General features: G+C 35.6%; 1 protein-coding gene across 2 annotated transcripts in view; it reads left to right on the top strand.

Annotated features, from left to right (window-relative positions):
- Positions 1 to 25000, top strand: part of dmbx1a (diencephalon/mesencephalon homeobox 1a) — a 38304-nt gene that overhangs the window by 3435 nt on the left and 9869 nt on the right. The window contains exons 1-4 of one of the 2 annotated variants that reach the window (XM_062023457.1): positions 2542 to 2652; positions 13863 to 14017; positions 16926 to 17104; positions 22067 to 22484. In XM_062023457.1, coding sequence (XP_061879441.1) covers positions 13864 to 14017; positions 16926 to 17104; positions 22067 to 22484 — 751 coding nt within the window. In that variant the 5' untranslated portion in view covers positions 2542 to 2652; position 13863. Of the gene's footprint in view, positions 1 to 2541; positions 2653 to 13862; positions 14018 to 16925; positions 17105 to 22066; positions 22485 to 25000 lie in introns of those variants that run through there. The other variant, XM_062023458.1, reaches the window with a different exon arrangement.

Raw genomic sequence — 25000 nt, 5'->3', positions numbered from 1 at the left:
AAAGAAGAGAAGGGCATTATTGCCCTAATCCTCTTACCCGCAGTCGTCCTAAGACCGGCCTTTTTGGCGTCTTGTCTTCCAGACCGCGTCCCAAAATCCTCCCATGCAGGCCGGCAAAGGCATCCATTAGTCATCGAGAAATAAAAGCCCAAATGCAAACAAAACCAAAGGTTTTCATCCCTCAAATGAAAAGAAAGTCAATTGGATTTAGTGCATTTTTAAGAAGCAGAAAAGTAAAAAAATAAATAAAATTAAAAAAAATGTGGGAAAATATCGCATAAAACAGGGGTGTCCAAACTTTTTCCACCGAGGGCCGCATTCTGAAAAATCAAAGCAAGCGGGGGCCATTTTGATATTTTTTTATTTTAAAAACCAAAACAATATATGTATAAAAAAATATATACATTTAGGCCTCCACTCAGGCTGGATCCCGGGGACCCCAAAGGGTTTTGGTCAAAAAAATAATAAAAATGTGTCATTATTCAGTATTATTATTTTTATTATTATTCAAGTTTTAAATCTCTAGATCAACATTAGGTCTATCTGTCAATATAACGGTTTTAAAGATTTAAGTTGTATGCTCTTGTCAAAGAAAACCCTGTTTTTTTATGGAAAAAATACAAAATATGCAATATTTTCACACAATAAAATTTGTAAGTGGAATATTTGAGATTATATAATAATTGGAGCCTTAAAAAGGTCAATAACTCATAACAACATTGATTTTAATTCATTATTGTTTTTTTGAGCAATGACACTTAAAAACAAATCACACTAAAATTATTGGGGATCCAAATAATTATAGTGTTAAAAAAATTTTTATTTTTTTATTTTTTTACTGTTTACTTTTAACACAATAATTTCGAGATGAACTTCAGATCTATCCGTCAATTATACGTTTTATTGTTGTTTATGTTTTTCGTTTGTTCGTTTTAGGCCCTTTATAAAAAAAAAAACAGCTCAGTTTCTTATATGGCAAACACAAAATATGCAACATTTTCCCCCAAAATATCTCAGATGTGACGTAATTGGAGCCTTGAATAGGTCAATAACTCATAATGACATTGAAGAAAGAAACAGCCTTCATGGCAGCTTTGTGTTATTATATGTGGGGCGGTATAGCTCGGTTGGTAGAGTGGCCGTGCCAGCAACTTGAGGGTTCCAGGTTCGATCCCCGCTTCCGCCATCCTAGTCACTGCCGTTGTGTCCTTGGGCAAGACACTTTACCCACCTGCTCCCAGTGCCACCCACACTGGTTTAAATGTAACTTAGATATTGGGTTTCACTATGTAAAGTGCTTTGAGTCACTAGAGAAAAAGCGCTATATAAATATAATTCACTTCACTTCACTTCATTAGAGCAGGGGTGTCCAAAGTGCGGCCCGGGGGCCAATTGCGGCCCGCAATTAATTGTTTACCGGCCCGCCACACATTCTGGAAATGCTATTACAAAATTTTTTTAAAAACATTTAAAAAAGTGGAATGAGGTGAAATCTCAAAAAGGTGACACAAAGCTGCCATGCAGGCTGTTTTTTTCTTCTTCTTTTGTCTATCTTTATTTCTATTTTTTTGCCATTGCTCAAAAAAAATTAAAATAACAATGTTATAATGACTTATTAACCTATTCAAGGCTCCAATTATTTCAAATATTTCACATTAAAATGTTTTATGTGGAAAATATTGCATATATATTGCGTATGTTTTTGTATGTTGCCATACAAAAACACCAACGTTTTCTTTGACAAAAGAGCATAAAACAAACAAGATAATAGTTCAAATGTAATATTCAGGTAACATGACCCTTTATGATCCTCGGGAGCCCTAAAGGTAAAAAAAATTTTAAAAAATCCATATACAGTATTTTGTTATGGTTTGAAAATGAAAAATATCAAAATGACCCCCGCATACTTAAATTTTTCCGTGTGCGGCCCTCAGTGGAAAACATTTGGACACCCAGGTATTAGAGTATACATTGCGACATTTTCTTGTTACATTTCACCTGTTTGCTCTTTTATACCACTTACCATGTTTTTAATTGTTTTCAATCATATTTTTAAAATGTGCCGTGGGGCCATTAAAAAATGACCTGCGGGCCACAAATGGCCCCCGGGCCGCACTTTGGACACCCCTGGAATAAAATGAGGCTGAAATAAAGTTTAATTATGACACTAAAATATGCTGACAGGTGTTTAAACTGTAATTGTTCATTTGCATAATTCATTAGGGAAAATTGTTGCGTTAGCGCCTTTTTTTTAGGCCTTTCATTAAAAACACACACGTGATGTAAAGTTAAATAAGTGTTCATTAAAAAAAAAAAACACACACATATTCGATACACAAAAACCGCTAAAGTGTTTTCGTTTGGGATGTTTTGTTTTTAAAAAAATAAAAAATAAAAAAATCTGTAAAGCGCCCGCTGGGAACTGTCTGGCAAATGATTGGCTGCTCGGCTTGACTGACGTTTCAAGCAGCCAATAGGGAGCCAGAGTTGGCTCTTTATAATCCCTCCCCCTCCGAGCTGGCGGCGGCAAGCGCGAGACGGGAGCCCTTCGCTGTGGACTTTTGACACGGACACGCAGCGACACGGCAGGACCTTTTTTTCTTCCACGGATACACTCAAGACTCTTGTTAGGACGACTACTGAAACCACAAGGTAAACAAAACAAAAAAACTACTTTTAGAATGTTATATTTCATCTCAAACGCGTCGATTGCTGCCTTCATAGAAACATGACCGTTTCCTGTCCTTAAATGTTTATATTCTAAAGCGAAAATACATCATAAATTATAGCCGTTTTGAAGTAGGAAGTATTATTTAATTTGGAAAGTGTTGTGCAGTCACAGTCAAAACAAAAATGTGTGTTATTTAAAACTGTTTTACGTCCAAAATAGTCGTTTTTCAACCACGTGACGAGCCCACCTAAAATAAAGGGGTTTATTTGCACACGTGATCAATGTAAACACCGGAAATGTACAAAATGGAAACATTTAATTAGGTCCGAAAAGCCTGCAGTGAAGAAAGTTAATTATTAATTATAATATTGTGCTATAAAGGCATTACAGTATTATTTATGTTACATAAAGTTGTATATTTTTTATTAATAAACAATACTTTACGTACAAAACCGTCTAATAAAACAAAATGTCACATTTTTGGGGCTTAACATTATGGGTTATATAGTCTAAATTAGTTGAAATAATTAAACTGGTTTTTTTTTAAATATTAAATTGAGCACACTAAAAAATGCTGGGTTATTTTGATAACCCAATTTATGAGTTGCTAGTGTTGGGTTACATTTTTGAGTTATTTTTATGAATAGCAATCCATTTGTGGGTATTTGTTTAACTCAATTTCTGGGTTTTCAAAATTATGAACCATTTTTTGGTTGTTTTTCAACGATTAACGCACTTTTTGGGTAAAAGGCTTTTTTTAAATTAAAATAAAAAAGTTACTTTTTTCCTGAGGGAAATTTTATTATGGATTCATCTCATGAACATTATCATTGAGTTAGCATAACTCAACGTTTGGGTTAAATATTTCAACCCAATAGTTTGGGTTGGGAACAACCCAACATTAAGTTATCACAACTCAACTTTTTCGGTTAACTAATTCAACGCAAAAGTTGGGTTGAAACAAATTAACCCCAAAATGTTGAATTAAAATAACTCAAATGAGGGGTTCATCCTTTTTCTGACCCAGCAGTTGGGTTAAAATTGAGTTATTTTTTAACCCAACATTTTTTTAGCGTGTGTGTCACATTCTTGGGGCTTAATATTATGGGTTATATAGTCTAAATTAGTTGAAATAATTAAACTGAATCATTCTCTGGTTGTTTTTTAAATATTAAATTAAGCACACACAAAAATACTGGGTTATTTTGATAACCCAATTTTTGAGTTATTTTTATGATTAGCAATCCATTTTTGGGTATTATTTTAACTAAATTTCTCGGTTTTCAAAATTATGAACCATTTTTGGGTTGTTTTTTAACGATTAACGCACTTTTTGGGTGAAAGGCTTTTTTTATTAAAATAAAAAAGTTACTTTTTTCCTGAAGGGAATTTTATTATGGATTCATCTCATGAACATTATCATTGACTCAACGTTTGGGTTAAATAATTCAACCCAATAGTTTGGGTTGGGAAAAACCCAACATTAAGTTATCACAACTCAACTTTTTCGGTTAACTAATTCAACGCAAAAGTTGGGTTGAAAAAAATGTACCCAAAAATGTTGAGTTAAAATAACTCAAATGAGGGGGTTCATCCTTTTTCTGACCCAGCAGTTGGGTTAAAATTGGGTTATTTTTTAACCCAACATTTTTTTAGTGTGTGTGTCACATTTTTGGGGCTTAATATTATGGGTTATATAGTCTAAATTAGTTGAAATGATTAAACTGAATCATTCTCTGGTTGTTTTTTAAATACTAAATTAAGCACACCCAAAAATGCTGGGTTATTTTGATAACCCAATTTATGAGTTGCTAGTGTTGGGTTAAATTTTGGAGTTGTTTTAATGAATAGCAACCCATGTTGGGGTATTATTTTAACTACATTTCTTGGTTTTCAAAATTATGAACCATTTTTGGGTTGTTTTTCAACGAGTAACGCGTTTTTTTTGGGTAAAAGGCTTTTTTTTATTAAAATAAAAAAGTAACTTTTTTCCTGAAGGGAATTTTACTATGGATTCATCTCATGAACATTATTTACATTTAGCATAACTCAACTTTTGGGTTAAATAATTCAACCCAATAGTTTGGGTTGGGAACAACCCAACATTAAGTAATCACAACTCAACTTTTGGGTTAAATAATTCAAAGCAAAAGTTGGGTTGAAAAAAATTAACCCAAAATGTTGAGTTAAAATAAGTCAAATAAGGGGTTCATCCTTTTTCTGACCCAGCAGTTGGGTTAAAATTGGGTTATTTTTTAACCCAACATTTTTTAGTGTGTGTGTATTTAAAAAAAAAAGCTTCACGCTAATCGCACAAAAAACAATAATCTATAACCAGACATTGACATATGCCTAATTTGTCTCCGCATGCAGAACAAATATTAAGAGGTGAAAAGAAGGGGGTCCCCGCTATGAGTGGCCCCGGCAAAGAGCAGCTTGTGAGGCCCCTGAGGTGTCGCTCCATCAAGTCACATCCGTGCATGGCCATTACAGAGTCGCACTGTACATGTATGCCAATCTCCATAATGACGCCTTGATAATCGAAGCATTGAGCAGAGCTGCCATGCGTGGGGCCCCTGCAGTGCAGCCTGGGGCCTTAACGACACCCCACGACTCCTGTGACACACACACACACACACACACACACCTTATAAGTGTTTTGTCTGCAGGTGCACGCATGCAAGTGTGGATCTCAGTTCCATGTACAGTTATTGAAAACATCCATAAATAAATAAATAAATAAATAAATAAATAAGTAAATATCAGGAGGCCTTCTCCCCGCACGTGTCAGCGGTGATGATAAATGGCGGGCCCCGCAGTCGAAACCTATTTGCACTTCCATTAGACGGCCAGCCAAATGGGGATCAACGTGCATATTTTGACCCGCGGAGAAGCCATACATCTCCGCCAAAACGTTGCCCGGGGCCGATGGGATAAGGGGCCGCCAGAGAGGGGAGCGGAGGGAAGGGGGGCCGGCGGGGGGGCATTCAACTCAAATACTTGAGGGACTAAAAGTAAATGTTTAGCAAGCACCTTCTGTCCCGCAGCTAAACACCTTCTGTCCCGCACAATCCACCTATAGTCCCACCACATTCTGCAGCAGAATACATTTTATTATTAACAATAATAGCATGCACCATAATACATTTTATTATTAACAATAATAGCATGCACCATAATACATTGTATTATTAACAATAATAGCATGCACCATAATGCATTTTATTATTAACATAAATAGCATGCACCATAATACATTTGATTATTAACAATAATAGCATGCACCATTTGTATTATTGACAATAACACAATGACCATAATACATTTGTATTATTAACAGTTATACAATGCCTATAATACATGTTTATTATTAACAATAACAGCATGACCATAACACATTTGTATTATTAACAATAATAACAATGACCATAATACATTTGTATTATTAACACAATTACTGTAATATATTTGAATTATTAACTATAATAAAATGACCATAATACATTTGTATTAGTAATAATAATACAATGACTATAGTACGTTAACAATAATAGAATGACCATAATACATTGGTGTTATTAATAATACAATGACTATAATACATTAACAATAATAGAATGACCATAATACGTTTGTATTATTACTAATAGAATGACCATAATACATTTGTATTATTAACAATAATAGAATGACCATATTACATTTGTATTATTAATGATACAATGACTATAATATATTAACAATAATAGAATGACCATAATACATTTGTATTATTAATAGAATGACCATAATACATTTGTATTAACAAATATAGAATGACATAATACATGTTTATTATTAACAATTATATCATGCACCACAATACATGTGTATTATTAACAATAATATACCATTATATATTTATATTATGAACAATAATAGAATGACCATAATACATTTGTATTATTAACAGTAATAGCATGACCATAATACATGTTTATTATTAACAATAATAGAATGACTATTATACACGTTTATTATTAACAATAATAAAGTGACCATCATACATGTTTATTATTAACAATAGTGGAATGACAATAAATAATACATGTTTATTATCAACAATAATAGCATGACCATAATACATGTTTATTATGAACAATAATAGAATGACTATAATACATGTTTATTATTAACAATAATAGCATTACCATAATATATTTGTATTATTAAAAATAATAGAATAACTGTAATACATGTTTATTATTAACAATAATAGAATGACCACAATACATGTTTATTATTAACAATAATATAATGACCATCATACATGTTTATTATTAACAATAGTAGAATAACTGTAATACATGTTTATTATTAACAATAATAGAATGACCACAATATATATTTATTATTAACAATAATAGAATGACCATCATACATGTTTATTATTAACAATAATAGAATGACCATCATACATGTTTATTATTAACAATAGTAAAATGACTATAATACATGTTTACTATTAACAATATAAGAATGAGCACTGCTGCACAATTCTCCGTGTTCACATAAACATAATCCACCTTTCATAGAGTACATTTAAATATTTTAAAGCATGTCCGGTTTATGCAAAATCCCTCCATAAAATGTCATCAACGTGCACGTGCGCTTATATTTTAGCGTGTGCACACCGCCACGTGCACCTCAATAAATGACAACATCGTGCAATATTTGCATATTTCATGTAATGCAGAGTTGCAACTTAGTCCAAGAGAACGAATAAAGGTTCAGGAGGTCACTTTTAATACCGACTGAATTTTGTTTAAACTACAATCCGACTCATTGAAACATTGCACTCCTGAAATAAATTAACTTCTCATTAAATACATTCTCATTTAGTAAGAGGCGCCTGCTTATATATAATTATAGCGCCTAAATGACATGCATAAACTTACATGTGGATGCATTTCATGATCATGACAAATATATTGCATGCATGTGAAATAATCATAAATACATTTTGTTTGCTGACATAGCAACACTCAATATTAAATATTACAATAAACACAATTAAAATGGTAATTTAGCCTACTGTACAGAACTGTAATCAGAATTGATCTTATCTGTATGACAACATGTGTAAAACAGTGCAAAGTGGATCACTTTAAGGTTTTTGCCACAATAATAATTATATTGTGTCAAAAACCTCTCTGACAGTGCAACCAACCTACATATTATTTGTAAGGAACTTTTATAGAAAATAACAACAATTAAAATAATAATAAAAAAATAATAACAATGATAATTATATATGTATATATATATATATATATATATATATATATATATATATATATATATATATATATATATATATATATATATATATATATATATATATATATATATATATATATATATATATATATACTAGACAAATTGAGGCAGCTGGTACGAAGTTCCTGGGTTCGATCCCTAGTACTTCTGTGTGGAGTTTGCATGTTCTCCCTGGGACTGCTTGGGTTCCCTCTGGGTTCTCTGGCTTCCTCCCACCTCCAAAGACATGCACCTGGCGATAGGCCCCTCCCACTTCCACATATATGCATCTGATAGGTTGATTGACAACACTAAATGGTCCCTAGTGTGTGAATGTTGTCTGTGTGTTGGCCCTGCCATGAGGTGGTCACTTGACCAGGGTGTACCATGAATATCCAGCCGGGATAGACTCCAGCCACCCCCCGCAACCCCGAGAGGGACAAGCGGTAAAAATGGATGGATAGTCAAATTATATAAAACGACAGAATGTTTTTTAAGTTTTTGTAAAACAGCAGGGGAAAAAAGTCCCACTTGATGTCATTGATCATTGTAATAATCGTTTGGGCCTGCAGATGTCTCCTCTTGTCCTTACTAATACTTATCTAATCAGTCCTTACTAATACTTATCTAATCAGTCCTTACTAATACATATCTAATCAGTCCTTACTAATACTTATCTAATCAGTCCTTACTAATACTTATCTAATCAGTCCTTACTAATACATATCTAATCAGTACTTACTAATACTTATTTAATCAGTCCTTACTAATACATATCTAATCAGTCCCTACTAATACTTATCTGACCAGTCCTTACTAATACTTATCTAATCAGTCCTTACTAATACTTATCTAATCAGTCCTTACTAATACATATCTAATCAGTTCTTACTAATACTTATCTAATCACGTCTTTACTAATACATATCTAATCAGACCCTACTAATACTTATCTGACCAGTCCTTACTAATACTTATCTAATGAGTCCTTAATAATACTTATCTAATCAGTCCTTACTAATACATATCTAATCAGTTCTTACTAATACTTATCTAATCACGTCTTTACTAATACATATCTAATCAGTCCTTACTAATACTTATCTAATCAGTTCTTACTAATACTTATCTAATCACGTCTTTACTAATACATATCTAATCAGTCCTTACTAATACATATCTAATCAGTCCTTACTAGGGTTGTACGGTATACTGGTACTGGTATAGTATCGCGGTACTAATGAATCAAGAACGGTACTATACTCTGTTTGAAAAGTACCGGTTCCCGGGCATGACGGCGAGTCGTCACGTCATGACACTGCTGGTTTTACAAGCAGAGGAGCATGTTCGGCAGCGCGCACACACAGAGTACTTACAAGCAGACACAGTGTGTAGATAGAAAAGGGAGAATGGATGCATTTTGATCTAAAAAGTAAAGATAAAGGTGAAGCTATAACACTGAAACGCCCTCAGGAAGAGATGCTTTAAGACATGGCTAGCTAGCTAGCTGCGAACGTCCATTCACAGTCGACAGTGTTTTAGCTACTTCTAAATCACTAATCCTCGCCTCCATGGCAAAAAATAAAGTAAGTTTCTTACAAGTATCATCCCTGCAGGACGAGGAATAGCTAAACATGCTTCACTACACACCGTAGGAAGATACGATATAGCAAGCTAGCACCCTGAATGTAAACAAATGCCATGGGTGGACATCCACTGTAACGATACCAAGTACAACAGCGTATTTAGTCGATACTACTATGACTACAGCGATATTTTTTATCGTCACAAAATCTTTTTTCCTTTTAAAAAAATTCTTATTATGTTTATAAACTCAGGAAATATGTCCCTGGACACATGAGGACTTTGACTATGACCAATGTATGATCCTGTAACTACTTGGTATCGGATCAATAACTTCATTTGTAGTATGTAAAGTATCCAAACAACATAAGAATAGGTGCTTATTACAGAAGAATAAGTGATTATTACATTTTAACAGAAGTGTAGATAGAACATGTTGAAACAGGAAGTAAGCAGATATTAACAGTAAATGAACAAGTAGATTAATAATCAATTTTTACAGCTTTTCCTTCATAATTTTACAAAATAGGTAGATAAATGACACAATAGGTTACTGCATACGTCAGTAGACAAATTAGGAGCCTTTGTTTGTTTACTTACTACTAAAAGACAAGTTGTCTAGTATGTTCACTATTTTATTTAAGGACTAAATTGTTCTTCGATTGCAATAATAAATATATGTTTAATGTATCTTTAGATTTTTTTGGTAAAATAAAGCCGATAATGCCATTTTTTGTGGTCCTCCTTATTTAGAAAACGACCGAAAAGTATCAACATACATTTTGGTACTGGTACTAAAATATTGGTATTGGGAAAACACTAGTCCTTACTAATACATATCTAATCATCCATCCATCTTCCTCTGCCTATCCAAAGTCGGGTCGCGGGGGCAGCAGCCTAAGCAGGGAAGCCCAGACTTCCCCCTCCCCAGCCACTTCGTCCAGCTTCTCCCGGGGGACACAGAAGCGTTCCCAGGCCAGCCGGGAGACATGGTCTTCCCAACGTGTCCTGGGTCTTCCCCGTGGCCTCCTACCGATCGGATATGCCCTAAACACCTCCCTAGGGAGGCGTTCGGGTGGCATCCTGACCAGATGCCCGAACCAGCTCATCTGGCTCCTGTCAATGTGGAGGAGCAGCGGGTTTACTTTGAGCTCCTCCCGGATGACGGAGCTTCTCACCCTATCTCTAAGGGAGAGCCCCGCCACCCAACGGAGACAACTAATTTCGGCCGCTTGTACCCGTGATCTTGTCCTTTCGGTCATAACCCAAAGCTCATGACCATAGGTGAGGATGGGAACGTAGATCGACCGGTAAATTGAGAGCTTTGCCTTCCGGCTCAGCTCCTTCCTCACCACGACGGATTGATACAACGTCCGCATTACTGAAGATGCCGCACCAATCCGCCTGTCGATCTCACGATCCACTCTTCCCTCACTCGTGAACAAAACTCAGAGGTACTTGAACTCCCCCTTCTCCAGGCGAGAACCATGGACTCGGACTTGGAGGTGCTGATTCTCAACTGAGTCGCTTCACACTCGGCTGCGAACCGATCGAGTGAGAGCTGAAGATCCTGGCCAGATGAAGCCATTAGGACCACATCCTCTACAAAAAGCAGAGATCTAATCCTGCGGCCACCAAACCGGATCCCCTCAACGCCCTGACTGCGCCAAGAAATTCTGTCCATAAAAGCTATGAACAGAATCAATGATAAAAGGCAGCCTTGGCGGAGTCCAGCCCTCACTGGAAACGGGTCGGACTTACTGCCGGCAATGAGGACCAAGCTCTGACACTGATCATACAGGGAGTGGACCGCCACAATCAGACAGTCCCCATACTCCCCGAGCACTCACCACAGGACTTCCCGGGGGACACGTTCGAATGTCTTCTCCAAGTCCACAAAGCACATGTAGACTGGTTGGGCAACCTTTAATGCACCCTCAAAGATCCTGCCAAGAGTATAGAGCTGGTCCACAGTTCCACGACAAGGACCAAAACCACACTGCTCCTCCTAAATCCGAGATTCGACTATCCGACGTAGCCTCCTATCCAGTACACCCAAATAGACCTTACCGGGAAGTCTGAGGAGTGTGATCCCGCAATAGTTCAAACACACCCTCCGGTTCTCCTTCTTAAAGAGAGGAACCACCACCCCGGTCTGCTAATCCAGCGGTACCACCCCCGATGTTCATGCAATGTTGCAGAGTCTTGTCAACCAAGACAGCCCCACAGCATCCAGAACCTTAAGGAACTCCGGGCGGATCTCTTCCACCCCGGAGGCCTTGCCACCAAGGAGCTTCTTAACTACCTCGGCAACCTCAGCCCCTGAAAGGGGAGAGCCCACCACAGATTCCCCAGGCACTGATTCCTCATTGGAAGACGTGTAGGTGGGATTGAGGAGGTCTTCGAAGTATTCCCTCCACTGATCCAAAACATTCACAGTCGAGGTCAGCCGCATACCATCCTCACCATACACGGTGTTGACAGTGCACTGCTTCCCCTTCCTGAGGCGGAAAATGGTAGTCCAGAATCACTTCAAAGCCACCTGGAAGTCGTTTTCATGGCTTCCCCGAACTCCTCCCATGTCCGAGTTTTCTCCTCCGCGACCGCTGAAGCTGCACACCGCTTGGCCTGTCGGTTCATGTCCGCTGCCTCCGGAGTCCCGTGAGCCAAAAGGACCCGATAAGACTCTTTCTTCAGCTTGACGGCATACCTTACTGCTGGTGTCCACCAGCAAGTTCTGGGATTACCGCCATGGCAGACACCAACCACCTTGCAGCCACAGCTCCAATCAGCCGCCTCAACAATAGAGGTGCGGAACATGGTCCACTCGGACTCAATGTCCAGCACCTCCCTTGTGACATGTTCAAAGTTCTTCCGGAACTGGGAATATCTAATCAGTCCTTACTAATACTTATCTAATCACGTGCTTACTAATATTTATCTAATCAGTCCTTACTAATACATATCTAATCATGTCCTTACTAATACTTATCTAATCAGTCCTTACTAATACATATCTAATTAAGTCCTTACTAATACTTATCTAATCACGTCCTTACTAAAACATATCTAATCATGTTCTTACTAATACTTATCTAATCAGTCCTTACTAATACATATCCAATCATGTCCTTACTAATACTTATCTAATCAGTCCTTACTAATACATATCTAATCATGTCCTTACTAATACATTTCTAATCAGTCCTTACTAATACATATCTAAATAAGTCCTTACTAATACTTATCTAATCAGTCCTTACTAATACTTATCTAATCACGTCCTTACTAATACACATCTAATCATGTCCTTACTAATACTTATCTAATCAGTCCTTACTAATACATATCCAATCACGTCCTTACTAATACTTATCTAATCAGTCCTTACTAATACTTATCTAATCAGTCCTTACTAATACATATCTAATTAAGTCCTTACTAATACTTATCTAATCAGTCCTTACTAATACTTATCTAATCCCGTCCTTACTAATACATATCTAATCATGTCCTTACTAATACTTATCTAATCAGTCCTTTCTAATACATATCCAATCATGTCCTTACTAATAATTATCTAATCAGTCCTTACTAATACTTATGTAATCAGTCCTTACTAATACTTATCTAATCATGTCCTTACTAATACTTATCTAATCAGTCCTTACTAATACTTATCTAATCACGTCCTTACTAATTTATACATATCTAATTAAGTCCTTACTAATACATATCTAATCATACCTTACTAATACTTATCTAATTAAGTCTTTACTAATACATATCTAATCACGTCTTACTAATTAATACTTATCTAATTAAGTCCTTACTATACATATCTAATCACGTGTTACTAATTAATACATATCTAATTAAGTCCTTACTAATTAATACTTATCTAACAACTTTGTGTGTGAAATATTGCATGAAGGAATGTTCCTGTTCCTGCAGGCCATTAAGGAGATTTAGATTTTAAAGATAGTCTACAATAAAATACGACAGCGTCACTTTAATTAATCACTATTAAAAAATAATCCCGAACAAATCCCTTTTTTAACGATGTTCCTATTATGATGTTTTTCTTGTGGGATCACACTCATGAATAAAGCATCCGTCACGCTCCATCGTGGGAATGAGTGGTAATTACCCCAATTAAAAGTCCTTTGTATAATTAATGGAATGAGCAGAGCGATAATTGGATGTTAATGGATAACACCTTTGTTGGGGGCCAAACACGAACTGCCGGGGGCCTTGTGGGCGCAGTGAGCCGTCTGTCCCGTGCTCATCTTCTGCTCTCTGCTCCCAGCATGCAACACTACGGCGTGAACGGCTACTCCCTGCACGCCATGAACTCCCTCAGCGCCATGTACAACCTCCACCAGCAGGCGGCGCAACAGGCGCAGCACGCGCCCGACTACCGGCCCTCCGTGCACGCGCTCACCCTGGCAGAGAGACTAGCAGGTACTTGAGTGTGCACACACACACACACACACACACACACACACACACACTGGTTATAATTTGGAATGGGGACCAAGTTTTTGATCATCACTTGTGGGGACCACCCTTTCTACAGGTTGTGGAGGCATAAAAAAATGGTGTAAAATGTCCACTGCCCAGTTAGCTCATACACGTCTTTAAATCTCTGGATTGATGGTGTAATGTGCTGATCATTCTTACTGGGGACCCTGAGTTAATATGGTTCATGGGGACCAAATTTAAATAATTTTGCATAATTCACACAAATTTGTACGTGACTATTGAGGGCCATTAAAAAAAAAAAGTTCTAATTAAATATGACATGATCCTTTAGAATACAGCACTACAGCTGTCCTCTTATAGGAAGCTTCACCACTTAAATGTACCAGCTGCAGCCCGATGAGGGGGCTGCTGTGCAAATGTCTCACACTCAAACTAACCAGTAAACATGTTTTATGGGCCAAAGCTTAAAAATCACTTAGGCATCTTCAGAATGGATCTGACTATCATTTAAAAAGGTTTCCCTTTTTTTTTTGTCCCCATACCGTCAGAGGTCCCCTAAAGGTGACTGTGTAAACAGAGTGATGTCCCCATTAAGTAAGCATTGCCAGAACACACACACACACACACAAGGTGTGTTTATTGGACCTTTCAATCAAAAGTGTTTATAGAACAATCTTGACTGTGAAAAAAAGTAAATATTAAAAAAAAAAAAAAAAGTAACATTATGATAATGAAAAGATTGGATTTGGAGTTAAAAAAAAAAGTCCATGTTAGTTCTGAATGTACATGGTCTTGTGTGTTGAACAACACATGTAACTTTGAATAGGGGGCAGATATTGTAATAAGCTTCCTTCATTATTTATTTTAAATGTTGACAGTTTTTTGTTTGACCTTTCATGAATGGAATAAAACAACCACCAAAAAAAAAAAAGTTTTCTAGTCAATTATTAATAATAATGTTTAATCAGATTAATTACACTATTGAATTTGGATTAATCGTGACTTAAATTAACTTAAAAAAGAGCCCAAAGTTTTAATGTCATACGGTAACATTTTAGATAGTGACTCGCGGATCGATACTGAAATATCGATAGCGCCGATTCCAAATCTTTATGCTCTAATATCGATTCTCAAATCAAAATAGCGATACTTTTAATACTTAGTTATTTCAGATAGTGTTTTCATTATAGGAACTAACTAGATCACTGAGACCTTAAATAAATTTGGTGGGGAAAAACACGTATATATACAGGTATATATATATATATATATATATATATATATATATATATATATATATATATATATATATATATATATATATATATATATATATATATATATACAATCATAATTATATATATATATATATATACTGTATATAAATATATTTGTGTATATAAACACAAACATATTTATATGTGTATTTACACACATATAACTATATATGTGTATATATACATATATTCACATATACACTACCGTTCAAAAGTTTGGGGTCACATTGAAATGTCGTTATTTTTGAAGGAAAAGCACTGTACTTTTCATTGAAGATAACTATAAACTAGTCTTAACTTTAAAGAAATACACTCTATACATTGCTAATGTGGTAAATGACTATTCTAGCTGCAAATGTCTGGTTTTTGGTGCAATATCTACATAGGTGTATAGAGGCCCATTGCCAGCAACTATCACTCCAGTGTTCTAATGGTACAATGTGTTTGCTCATTGGCTCAGAAGGCTAATTGATGATTAGAAAACCCTTGTGCAATCATGTTCACACATCTGAAAACAGTTTAGCTCGTTACAGAAGCTACAAAACTGACCTTCCTTTGAGCAGATTGAGTTTCTGGAGCATCACATTTGTGGGGTCAATTAAATGCTCAAAATGGCCAGAAAAAGAGAACTTTCATCTGAAACTCGACAGTCTATTCTTGTTCTTAGAAATGAAGGCTATTCCACAAAATTGTTTGGGTGACCCCAAACTTTTGAACGGTAGTGTATGTATATATATATATATATATATATACATATACATAGACATATATGTGTATATATACATACATATACATATACAGTATATATACAGTACATACATAGATATGTATATATATATATATATATATATATATATATATATATATATATATATATATATATATATATATATATATATATATATATATATATATATATATATATATATATATATATATATATATATATATATATATATATATATATATATATATATATATACATGATGGGTCAAATGCAGAGAATCATTTCGCCACACCTAGTGTGTGTGTGACAATCATGGGTACTTTAACTTAACTTTTAAATACATATATACATATACATACAGTACATATACATACATATACATATAGATAGATAGCACTTTATTGATTCCTTCAGGAGAGTTCCCTCAGGAAAATTAAATATACTCAAGGGGAAACAAATAATGGCATTATCCTGCACAGAATGTGTTATCGTATTTGTATTCAATTCTATGTAGTGTCTCCAAATAGAGCAGTGGGTAGCAGCGGTGCCACGCCCGGGAATCATTTTTGGTGTTAGTGTTACTGTTCAAACTGTGTGTAATGTTACAGTATGAAATATACTCGATAAATAAAACCTCTGCCTTGTTTTTAATGAATACTTAGGCCTACTATCCTACTGTATTTTAATGTTGGTCACCATTGTGGTACGAGTGTTTTCTGAGGTGCTACTTGGTGAACAAATTTGTGCACTCAAATGCCAAGTGCACAAGTGCAAGCGGAATGTCATCCAACCAACCTGCCTCTGCCTTGATATAAGAACTCACCAAAGTCTGCTTTCAATAAAACTCGCCGTGTTTTCTCTTTCAACGGCTGCGCATTTCAAGACATCATCCTGGAGGCTCGCTACGGCTCTCAGCACCGCAAACAACGTCGGAGCCGCACGGCCTTCACCGCCCAGCAGCTGGAGGCTCTGGAGAAGACCTTCCAGAAGACCCACTACCCCGACGTGGTGATGCGGGAGCGGCTGGCCATGTGCACCAACCTGCCTGAGGCCCGAGTGCAGGTCAGCCTGGTCCATGACGAGGACTTTAACCTTAGACAGCATGGCAGTGTGTTATACGTAAGAACTATGCTAACACATAATGGCTACTGCAGCCTCCCTATAATCAACAAGTTACTGTATAATAAAGAGTTGAGCTCATATTACGTCAAAGAGACACATGAGTGCACACCAGGGGTGTCCAAACCTTTGGACTTGAGGGCCACATTGGGCTGAAAAAATCTGTCCAGGGGCCGACAGCTGACTGCATGTAAAGTAACATATACATATATATAGATATATATATATATATATATCCATCTATTTTCTACCGCTTGTCCCTTGTGGGGTCGCGGGGGGTGCTGGAGCCTATCTCAGCTGCATTCGGGCGGAACGCGGTGTACACCCTGGACAAGTCGCCACGTCATCACAGGGCCAACACAGATAGACAGACAACATTCACACTCACATTTACACACTAGGGCCAATTTAGTGTTGCCAATCAACCTATCCCCAGGTGCATGTTTTTGGATATAGATATATCTATATCTATATATCATATATATATATATCTATATCTATATATCATATATATATATATATATATATATATATATATATATATATATATATATATATATATATATATATATGACATATACAGTATATATATATATACATACATATATATTTACATACATATATATTTACATACATACATGAATATGTATATATATATATATATATATATATATATATATATATATATATACATATATATATATATATATATATATATATATATATATATATATATATGACATATACAGTATATATATATATACATACATATATATTTACATACATACATGAATATGTATATATATATATATATATATATATATATATATATATATATATATATATATATATATATATATATATATATATATATATATATATATACACACACACACATACATATGTATATAAATACAGTAGGGCTGCAACTAACGATTAATTTGATAATCGATTAATCTGTCGATTATTACTTCGATTAATCGATTAATAATCAGATAAAAGAGACAAACTACATTTCTATCCTTTCCAGTATTTTATTGGAGAAAAACAGCATACTGGCACCATAATTATTTAGATTATTGTTTCTCAGCTGTTTATAAATAAAGGTTTATAAAAATAAAAAAAAATTTAAAAAATTTAAATAAAAATTAAAAATTGCCTCTGCGCATGCGCAAAGAGTAGATCTAACGAATCGATGACTAAATTAATCGCCAACTATTTTTATAATCGATTTTAATCGATTTAATCGATTAGTTGTTGCAGCCCTAAAATACAGTATACCTGTATATACACATACATATATGTATATGCATATATATACACAAAAATATATGTATATACATATATACACACATACATATACATACACATATATATATACACATATGTATATACATATACGTGTATGCATACATAAACGGAGGGTGTGGCATGGAGGGGGGTGTACCTGGGACGCTAGGTACACCGTTGAGCCCTCTGGAGACGTCGTGGGCTTCAATCAACGAAACGTCGATGAAGCAGGGTGCCCACCCGAAGACCCCAATGACATACTTACCCTCCCTTTCACCACTCCACACCGACTGCTACCGTCGGGATTGTTCCGACTTACCAAGGGATTGAAACATCTAGTTCTATTTGCTTTACTGATCTTCTGGAAGAAAAACCCAGTGACTGTTGTGAAAGTGCAGCTGACGACAAGGGAAAGACCATGTGACAGCTTGGAGAGACAGCTGACAGGAGGAAATAGACCCCAACGGGGCTGTTATGGGCTAGCTACCCACAGCAGCAGGCTCCGTCACCCTATTAGGGCTAGGGCACAAGAGCCACCTTATCTGGCTACAGAAAGTTCAAGAAGAACAATACCCCTAGAGTCTGCGAGAGCAGGGGCGCAAGAAGACTCACAGGCTGATCTCCCGGTAACGACCCTTGGAATGGACACGACAATGAATGAAGGTAGTAGTAACACTCTTGAGAAACCAGCAGTTGGACATGTTCTTCAGACGTGTGTGTGTGGTTGGGCTAAAGTAACATCAACCCACGGTCTTAAAGTTCACCAAGGACGGAAGAAATGCCTGAAAACCCCTAACCCAGGGCCCCGCATTGACCGGCTTCTGTTAAGAAGAAGGTTAAATCAGTCGGATGAAACTCAGCGGCAGGAAGAAACCCACAGTCCGCAGAGCATCAGCACCCTGCAGGATGAGGGGGAAGCTTCAGGCAGAACCACCAGTCCAAGACCATACCCAGTACACCGCAAAAAGGAAAACATGCAAGGACGTAAGCCGTTGGTGAAATGGCCAAAGTCTAACAGCAAGGAGTGGGAAACGGAGGGTGTGGCATGGAGGGGGGTGTACCTGGGACGCTAGGTACACCGTTGAGCCCTCTGGAGACGTCGTGGGCTTCAATCAACGAAACGTCGATGAAGCAGGGTGCCCACCCGAAGACCCCAATGACATACTTACCCTCCCTTTCACCACTCCACACCGGCTGCTACCGTCAGGATTGTTCCTACTTACCAAGGGATTGAAACATCTAGTTCTATTTGCTTTACTAATAAATATATATATACAAATATATTATATATATACATACACACATAAATGTATATATATACATTTATGTATATACATACACATATGTATATATATACATATGTGTATACATATATATTTTATATATATATATATATATATATATATATATATATAGTTATATTATATATATTTATATTATATATACATACATACATATAGATAAATACACACACCTATACACACACACACATGCGCAGGCACGCATACATTATAATAATATAATGGATATTTAATTGGATATTAAGAGTGTGTGAAAGTTGGACTCCAACCTTGTTTACTTCTGTGACTACCTCCTTAAAGTTTTGCAATCAATCAGAAATATCAAGCATCTAAAACATAGCCAAACATGGATACGTGCGGAAAATGTTTTGCATTTTTCCCATCATGCATTGTAATGGATGAATTATGTGTTGTGTTTGGACATTTTTTAAAAAATATTATCCACAAAGTTCAGTGAGCAGGTTGTGTCATGTGTGACCATGTGTGGCAGACCTGGGCATTGTACGGCCCGCGGGCCGCATCCGGCCCTTTGCGCATCCCTGTCCGGCCCGCGTGAGGCCAATCATAAATTACAAAATACATTTCAAAAAGTATCTATGTCGAGTGTGCAATACAACGGTGCTGCTTTTGTTTTGAAAAGCGTTATTTGTATTACTTCCGTGTGGACGTATGCGCGATTGTGAGTGAATTGAACGGCGCAATCACAAATTACAAAATAAAGTTTGAAAAACATCTATGTCGTGCGCGCAATACAACTGTGCTGCTTTTATTTTGAAATGTGTTATTTATGGCGTATGTCCGGGGGGAACCTGTGAGTGAAGGTGCATAGAGACAAGTGATGAGACGCTAAAAAGAGAAAAGTTGATGAGGAATGGCGTGTTTCCAACAAGACATGGACTGCCAAGTATTTCTTTACATAAATTAATGGTAAAGCCGTGTGCTTAATTTGTGGTACACAGCTTGCTGTGTTTAAAGAATATCATTTTAATCGCCACTACACGAAGAAACACGAGGGAATATACCGGAATGTGTCTGATGAAGCGCGCGCAAGGGAGGCTGATGCGTTGATGGTAAAACTGCAAAGCCAACAAGGACTTTTGCCATATTTCACACCCCCAGAGATGCAGCTGTCAGGACAAGTTTCGTCATTTCTCACAAAAGCGCCAGAAAAAGTAAGGCGTTTTCTGACGGAGAGTTTATTAAGGAGTGCTTATTGGACTTTGTTGCGCTGTATGCCCGGAGACATGGACTGTTTTTCGCTAACTTTGGATGAGAGCTCTGATGTACGTGACACCTCCAGCTGCTCTTCTTCTTACGTGGGATAACTGCAGACTTTCAAATCACGTAGTAGCTGGCAGCCATGCAGTCAATTAAAGAGACAACCACAGGTAATGACTTGTTCACATAGGTAAATGCGTGTTTGGACATGTTAGGACTGAAATGGGACAAGCTGGCAGGTGTGACAATCCAATCCACTTTATTTATATAGCACATTTAAACAACAAAATGTTTCCAAAGTGCTGCACAACAGTATTAAAAACAATATTCAAATATTATCCTTAGCTCCACCAATGACTGAATAAAAAGAAAAAACAATTACATATAAAACCAATATAAAAAACAATATAAAATAAATATGATTAAAAACTATTTTTAACAACAGATGGTTGTCCAAATCTGATGGGGAAAAATGTTGGATAATGTGTAAAGTGTAAAGTGACCATCAAAAGCAATCTGCTTTTGTATAAAGTTAAGTTAGGTTAAATTAAATTATTATTATTATTATTATTAATTATTATTATTATTATCATCATTATTATTTATCTTACGGTATATCAAAAATAATATTGAGCAAAATTTAATTGAAATATTGTCGTGTGGCCCTCCAGCAGTGCTCGGGTCGCTTATGCGGCCCCCGGTGAAAATTAATTGCCCACCCCTGATGTGTGGTGACTTTTTGTGTTGATTCATTCGCATCATGAGTGGGAAAGGTTGTTTGGATTGGGTCATGTATGTAAATGCTGTGCTGTGGACACTTCAACGTAAAATCCATGGTGATTAACCTGAATTACTCACACGATGGCGGCAAACTTGTAACGATTACACTGTCAGATATTTCAAATGAAGTTGAAGCCACTCCGTGGGCCACAATCCTTATTTCCACTTGTGACGTCTCGCGGGCCGAACTGAACATGTCGGCGGGCCGTAGTTTGGACACTCCTGGTATCAAAATGGGTTGAAACTTCCAAAGCAAAGCACATGACTGCACCAACCAAACACTGAGCACTCACCAACACCCAACATGTCTCTGTAGGTCTGGTTCAAGAACCGCAGGGCCAAGTTCCGTAAGAAACAGCGCAGCCTCCAGAAGGAGCAGCTGCAGAAGCAGAAGGAGCCCACAGGCGAAGGAGGCTCCGAGAAGGACGACGGCCCCCCCTCCACCACCTCCAGCAACACCCCGCCTGACTCCCAGCCGCCGCCGTCCTCCTCCTCCTCCTCCTCCTCCACATCCCTGGAGACGGCAGAGGGTCCCGCGGTACTCCCGCTACCGCTCCACATGGAGGTCAACGTCACGTCGGCGGAGCAGTCCGGCAGCGAGTCTGCCACAGAGGACAACGCCACCGATAAGGAGGACGAGAGTAAATGTCTGCAGCCGGAGGAGATGCAGAGCGAGGGAGCCATGACACCGGGCGACGACTCGTCCCCTTACAAGAGACTCAGCCCTAAAGCAGGTAGGACGCCGCCACAGTCAAGGCTGATCAAATTCTACCTGCCGAGGAATACATTTGGTCAAATATTGTTTGAATAAAAGTTGTTTTGAGGTCCTAATTTGGATCAGATCAAAAATGTACTTCTATTTTATGCTTGAAATTTAGATTCTTGCCTCATCGTTAAAAAAAAGGACAAAAGGGAATACACGGCCAAACTACAAAGATCAGTAGTTCCCCACAGGGATCTTCTCGTATTTTCTATACATTCATGGCCGCTGCTACTAATAATACATTACTAATAATCATGTCAAATAATACTTTTAAAAATCTGATTAATCACACTTTGAATTTACATTCATTGAATAATCACAGGTTATTTCTTGCTGCATAATCTAAATTTACTTAAAAAATAAAAAAAAGACCCCAAACAATTTTCTGTTAGAATGTTATACAGCAGGGGTCACCAACCTTTTTGAAACCAAGAGCTACTTCTTGGGTACTGATTAATGCGAAGGGCTACCAGTTTGATACACACTTAAATAAATTGCCAGAAATAGCCAATTTGCTCAATTTACCTTTAACTCTATGTTATTATTAATAATTAATGATATTTATCTATGTGGAAACACTGATAATCTTAATGATTTCTCACAATAAATATATATAGAAACAGATAAATATCAATATGCAACACTTTATTTTTATATTTTCTCTAAGTGCACATTTTTTAAATTGAACATTTTCAAATGATCACTTCTAAGACAATCTTGTTAAATCACAATATCCCATTTTAACTAGCTAGCCACTAACATTTTTTAACAAATCATGAATTACTTTGTACCATGTTTGTACAAATAATAACTGATGTAAAATACAAAAGTCAACTCTCAAATTTTTAAATAAATCATGTCACACTTTGAACTGGACACCGAATCTGTTATCTGTTTCCTTGTCAGTTAGTGAAGACCAAGTATTTAAAATATTTTCTTGGATTTTCAAATTCTATTTGAGTTTTGTCTCTCTTAGAATTACAAATGTCGAGCAAAGCGAGACCAGCTTGCTAGTAAATAAATATAATTTAAAAAATAGAGGCAGCTCACTGGTAAGTGCTGCTATTTGAGCTATTTTTAGAACAGGCCAGCGGGCTACTCATCTGGTCCTTACGGGCTACCTGGTGCCCGCAGGCACCGCGTTGGTGACCCCTGTTATACAGCAACATTTCTCAAACATGCTTTTTTTTTTTTTTTAATGGCATGTCATTTATTTTTTTAAATATTGGTACCAGTTTGATCGAAAGTCCAGTCAGGGTCTATTTGTAAGTACAATTTGCCAACTAGCACATCAGTCGAAGTCTTTTTTTGCTGATGATTTTTATGGTAAAGAAGCATGTGTGGTCCAAATCAATTGTGTGATTAATCTGCAAGTATATACTGTACATTATTAATGTACAGTATGTGAAGTGTTTATGCATACATGTGTGTATATATATATGTATAATATATATGTGTATATATGTACATATATACATACACATACACATATATACAAACATATATATATATACACACACACATACATACAGTATATACACATACATATATACACAATAATTACATGTATATACATATATACATTATACATATACATCTATACACATATACACTTTATATACTGTATATACATTATGCATATATATAAATTGTATATACATACATTATATATATACATATATATACGCATACATACACATATATATATATATATATATATATATATATATATATATATATATATATATATATATATATATATATATATATATATATAAACATACACACATATATATATGTATGTGCATACATTTATACACACATATATACATACACACACATATATATATATATATATATATATATATACACACACATGTATGTATATACATATACACATACATATACACGTGTATGTATATACATATACATACATAGTATATACATACATTAATACATATTATATATATGTATACATACATTATATATACATATATATGCATGTATACATATATACACATATATATATACACACGTATATATATGTATATACATAGATACATACATATATACATACATCTACAGTATATACACATACATACACACACATATATATATATATATATATATATATATATATATATATATATATATATATATATATATATAACATACACACATATATATATGTATGTGCATACATTTATACACACATATATACATACACACACACATATATATATATATATATATATATATATATATATATATATATATAAAAATATATATATATATATATATATATATATATATATACACACACATGTATGTATATACATATACACATACATATACACGTGTATGTATATACATATACATACATAGTATATACATACATTAATACATATTATATATATGTATACATACATTATATATACATATATATGCATGTATACATATATACACATATATATATACACACGTATA

The sequence above is a fragment of the Entelurus aequoreus genome, linkage group LG16 (assembly GCF_033978785.1).
Source record: "Entelurus aequoreus isolate RoL-2023_Sb linkage group LG16, RoL_Eaeq_v1.1, whole genome shotgun sequence".
NCBI classification, from domain to species: domain Eukaryota; kingdom Metazoa; phylum Chordata; class Actinopteri; order Syngnathiformes; family Syngnathidae; genus Entelurus; species Entelurus aequoreus.
Note: the sequence above shows the minus strand (reverse complement) of the source record. Positions and strands in the feature narration are given on the sequence as shown.